The sequence below is a fragment of the Poecilia latipinna genome, unplaced genomic scaffold (assembly GCF_001443285.1).
Source record: "Poecilia latipinna isolate Pla-1442-1.1 unplaced genomic scaffold, P_latipinna-1.0 Scaffold6410, whole genome shotgun sequence".
Classification (NCBI taxonomy): Eukaryota; Metazoa; Chordata; class Actinopteri; order Cyprinodontiformes; family Poeciliidae; genus Poecilia; species Poecilia latipinna.
Window position 1 is genome coordinate 1 of NW_015119026.1, and position 5,024 is coordinate 5,024.

The 5,024-nt window shown below is 35.0% G+C and overlaps 1 protein-coding gene across 1 annotated transcript; it reads left to right on the forward strand.

Annotated features, from left to right (window-relative positions):
- The first annotated feature begins 2,583 nt into the window (after positions 1-2,583).
- Positions 2,584-4,680, forward strand: LOC106943922 (glycogen debranching enzyme-like). The gene is made up of 3 exons (XM_015027216.1): positions 2,584-2,766; positions 3,691-3,802; positions 4,063-4,680. Exons 1-3 carry the CDS (start codon positions 2,635-2,637, stop codon positions 4,191-4,193), a joined length of 375 nt encoding a protein of 124 aa, XP_014882702.1. The 5' UTR covers positions 2,584-2,634; the 3' UTR covers positions 4,194-4,680.
- Positions 4,681-5,024: the final 344 nt, after the last annotated feature.

A 5,024-nucleotide genomic window follows, 5' to 3' on the forward strand; every position in this document is an offset into this window, starting at 1 on the left:
ATACCTGAAGCAAAAAATTAACAACCAATCCAAGCAATCGGCAGTGATCGGTTATTGGCAGTGATCGGTGATCCCATAGGCCGTCATGGGTGATCGGAATCGGCTGCAAAAAACCTGATCAGAGCATCCCTAATTTTAAGAATAATGGGTTTGTGTTCTCACAAAAACTGACATTATGACTGTTATGGCTCATTTCTGTAGGATACTCAGTGGTTGTAAAGAGCTTTTGTAATTAATTCCCCACACTTCTGAACAATATGTTAAATATGGCAAAATCAGCGAGTTGTGTAAAATATAAAGTGATTTATTTATTCAGAATATGTCTAGCTTCAGCCAGGACTGATATGCTTCTAGTTTATTCTGTAAATGTTTAATATGAGATTTTCAACTAACTTTGTCATGTATTATTACACCGAGAACCTTATCATATACCCTTTCTAGAGTTACACCATGTATCTGAACTTGAATTTGAGCAATTTTGTAATATTTTCCAAAAACCATGACTTTAGTCTTGTCCAAATTTAGTGATCATTTACTTTTGTCAAACCATTTCTTTAATTTACTGATTTCTGATGCGACTATGGAAAGAAGTTGTAAGTTTTTACTAGACTTAAATACTTAAATATACTTAAATATAGTTTTCACTATATTTGGGTCGTTAGCAAATAACCAATTTTAATACATTAGACACTTTGCTTATGTTGTTTATATACAATTTAAATAAAACTGGTCCCAGTGCTGACCCTTGAGATACCCCAGTCACAATCTCCAGACAGTCAGAGTCAATATCTCCCATCCTCACAAATTTTCTGCTTTTTAAATAGCTCCTCATCCAGTTCAAAACTACTCCCCGAATTCCACAACGTTCAAATTTTTAAATTAAGATATTATGATTTATTGTATCAAAAGCTGTCTTTGTGAATACCTCTAAAGCTAATTTCTTACTATCTGTTGCATTGGTAATTTCTTTTATTAAGTGAGTTACGGCTAGTGATGTCCCACAGTCCCATGGATTTGTTTTCAACAATGGTGTTCTCCTTTGTCGTCTCCCATTAAGTCCACTTTGGTTCAAACAAAGTGGGTTTAATTTTGGATGGTGCGATCGTGTCATCAAACAGCACAGTGGCTACATGTAGCTCACTAACTGATTACAAGAATGTAGACACCTATGATGCTAATTAGTCGGCACTCTTTGATTTAACATGTCCCTTTGGTCACATTATTTTCAGGGCTACCATCATTTTTGTCCAGGCCTGAGTTTATTTTTTTAAATAATTGTGTTGAAGCATGTTTGAAAAGCAATGTTTGACTTTAATTTGTTCACTTTCATGGAATATTCATAGAATATTTATTTATTACCTTTGTCAGATTCAGGTTATTTCTGAGAGCATTTTGGGTTTTTCTTTCATTAACTGAGGGGTACCAGCTATTTTGCCTACGTGTGTATTATTGCAGGGGAATTAAACTGCACATTAGACCCAAAAGTACAAGATCACAGATACAGTCTGCTAAAAAAGACTCCTCTTCTTGGTGTCTGGGATTTCTCTTAGAGATAGGGTGCAAAGCTTAATCATCCAGGAGGGACTCGGAGTAGAGCTGCTGCTTTTCCATATTGAGAGGAATCAGTTGAGGTGCCTCAGGCATTTGGTTAGGACGCCTACCTAGTAAAGTGTTCCAGGCACGACCCACAAGGGGAAGACCCAGGACACACTAGAGGGACTATGTTTCTTAGCTGGCCTGGAAATATCTTGACATTCCCGTGGAGGAACTGGCCTAAATGGGTGGGGAGAGGGTAGTCTGAGTCTCCCCTCCGTAGGCTGCTACCCCCACGACCCGACCCTGGATTAAGCAGAAGAAAATGAATGGTTAGATGGCTGGATGGACTGACTTAGCTATATGTATACCTAAGGATATACATACATAAAGTAATCTAAATCTAAAAGGAAGTTTTGTTTTAAATGTTCCTCTTGTTAAACTACTACTGTAAATGACCAAGTAGCTCAAGTCAGTATTGTTAGTTTTTCTGATGCCAGTTGCAAAATTATCCCTTGTTCTAAAGTCCCCGGCTTCTTAGTTGTTTTTCTTTTTTTTTTTTTTTTTTTTTTTTTTTTTTTTTTTTTTTTTGGTCCTTTATGTTTCAGCAGTAAGTGTGTAGCAACCTCTGCATCTATGTACTTATTGTGCTGTCCTAGATTAGCACTGTACGTGTGCCTACTGCATCGCTCTCTAACCTTCTCACTACTACTTCCCTTTACTCCAAGAATAGATCAATGTGAAATGAGACAGCCTGAAAGGTCAAATATAAAGGTTTATTTACTCTTTCAAATTTCCATTGGGGCTTTACAAAGTCTGTAAGAATTACAATTCAGTGAGACACTCAATCATTCCTTGTTCTTTGCTACTGATTTTTTTTTTTAACTTTTTGCAATTTTAGTTGAATAGTGTCATCGCCATCCCCACGCACAAAGTTTGAAAAATAAAAATAATTAATCTTAATAATTAATGATCTTAATATCTAAAAATTTGTTTTTATGATCAACCAGTTCCTATCTATGATCAACCAAGCCTATCTGCTTGTGTTTAGCTGCAAACAGTGTGTGGATAAAGGAACATCCAGAGTGTGGCTACAACCTGATGAATTCTCCTCACCTGCGTCCTGCCTGGGTCTTAGACAGAGCTCTCTGGCATTTAACCACTAGGATAGCAGATGGACGGTACAAAGAGACGGGACTTCCTTCTGACATTACCAACGAGAGCCACTTAAATGTGAGTGGAGAACACACCTTGTATATTTAGACAGACACATTTATTGGGAACCATGATAAAATTGTGTAAAAATACTTAAGTGAAATAGAATTTTGCATTCAAGTGACATAATTTCACACTAGTATATTTAGAAAATAAATCAAATTTCAGTTTATTCAGTGGAGAAAAAAAATCCCAATTAATTAAAGATTTGTCTATGTTGAATACACATGGCTCATGATTTGTATAGTAACCCAGTAGTCCTAGAATATTGCCTCTTTAGTGGAGATTCTCATTATTCTCCCTTACAAACAAATGTCCCCATCTTTTTGAAAGCACCATCCCAACTAGAACTAACAATAAGTTGACATTTTCTTAAAAAAAAGTGTGTTCTTTTGAATCTCTATCATGAAGTACTATATTTTAATTTTTTTTAAAGAATTGAATAATTATATTTACAAAAAATTCTGTTGAATTAAATATTGACTGAATAAAAAACATTTTGCTCACATTTTTCAAGTTGGTCATATTTAGAAAATTTTACCAAACAGGAACCTCTTAGGTAGCTTAATAGAAAAGAAAGAAATATTTGAAACACTTAATCCCCCCTAGGGCACAGAGATGTAAAACTGTGAAATGATTTTCTGTCATCATATCATTGCCTTCATAGCAATGATGTGATTGTAGTATTTTTGGTGGAGAGATTAATCCACATTCATAACTGGATAGAGCTTATGAACTGATCTATCAGCTGAACTGTTAAATCCTGTTGCTGGAGGTAATGTGAACTGAAGTACAAGCTTCACAATTTCACAAAAGTCACAGTTCTTTCCTCATTTACAACTGAAATTACACACTTTCTGAGATGTTTGATAAAGGTTTTTGATTAATATGAAAAGATTAAGTGGCGTTACAATGATGGTTATCTTTTGCTGCCTCTGTTAGGCTCTCCGCAGGGTGTTTTGGGAGGACATTTTTCCTCGAATCAAACTTTGGGAGTTCTACCAGGTCAACGTGGAAAATGCTGTGGAGCAGTTCAGAATACTGCTGCAAAACGGTGTGTATATCTTTGAAGACTGAAAGTATTGCTCTTCAATAATGGAAATTTAATAGTCTTTTAAGTGAAAGAGTCATATATTATAGAATTACATTAATTTTCAACTGTCAACAAGATACTATATATTCTGGTCTAAAAAAAAACTATAGCATTGCTAGGATTTTTTCCCCATTATTCATAATTAAATATTCATTACTTTCACTGTCAAAGACCTTAGTTTGGGCAGTTTAAGACAATAATTATGTGGTGTAAATTTTTAGGCACAAAGCCAGATCATAGCAAGGCTGAAGGAAATAAAGGCATAGAGATCATTCAAGACCTCCAGTGCTATCGCTATGGCAACAGAGTGAACATGGACTCAGCTTTGGAGACATTTGTACCTCACAGGTGAGTCCCTGATATCACACCTTGCAAGTGTTTCCGTTGGTATCTTTGAGGCACTAATAAATTTGTGTAGAGTTTTGCTATGTTCTGCCAAAGTATTCAAACATTTTGAACTTATTTTGTCTAATTGTGACCACAAATCTCAATGTGTTTTTATACTAAAAAATCAAAACCTACATGAATCTGTGTGGAAAAAGGGATTGCCATGTCCTCTCTAGTCACACAGCGTTAGCTGATTACTGCTCAATCAACACATCACTTAAACAGGACCTGCTGGACAAGGTGAAGTACAACAAATGATCCTCAAAAGCTAGACATCATCTTTACAATAACCCTCAAAGAATGCTTTGAATATTTTTTTTCTTTTTTCTTTTTTGTGTACCATTTTTATGAAAGCATTAAATTTAAAACATATTTAGAAAGTCTTCTAAATATAAAAGCATTAAACATTTGGTTAATAACTCCTAATGAAGTACACTTTCTCGTTATCAGTGCCTTTTGTTATTCTGCTTGTCTTCTTTGGACATTACATGCTTCATACATTCTACAGCACTGCAAACATATTAGGCTACCAGCATGCAGTAGGATCAATTGCAATACACTTTCTGATTGAAAAAAAAAATGACAATGTGCATTCAGTTGTACAAACTGTCATATTAAAAATGTATAGACAATGCTTATAAAAACTAGCACAATAAAAAAATACACTTTAGAGGAAATGTGAAAAATATTTAACCAAGGACAGAATTTTGTTAATTCAGTGTCACATTCCAGTATTACTCCAGACAAACTGACATTTCTCCTTCCTAAGAACAGTGAAGATCAACGACAGAACATT

Excerpts from the sequence above, each read along its gene's own strand:
- LOC106943922 (XM_015027216.1), top strand. The coding sequence starts at position 2,635 with ATGAATTCTCCTCACCTGCGTCCTGCCTGGGTCTTAGACAGAGCTCTC. Across the intron at positions 2,767-3,690 it reads CCAACGAGAGCCACTTAAAT|GCTCTCCGCAGGGTGTTTTG; the intron begins GTGAGTGGAGAA and ends TGCCTCTGTTAG. Across the intron at positions 3,803-4,062 it reads CAGAATACTGCTGCAAAACG|GCACAAAGCCAGATCATAGC; the intron begins GTGTGTATATCT and ends GTAAATTTTTAG.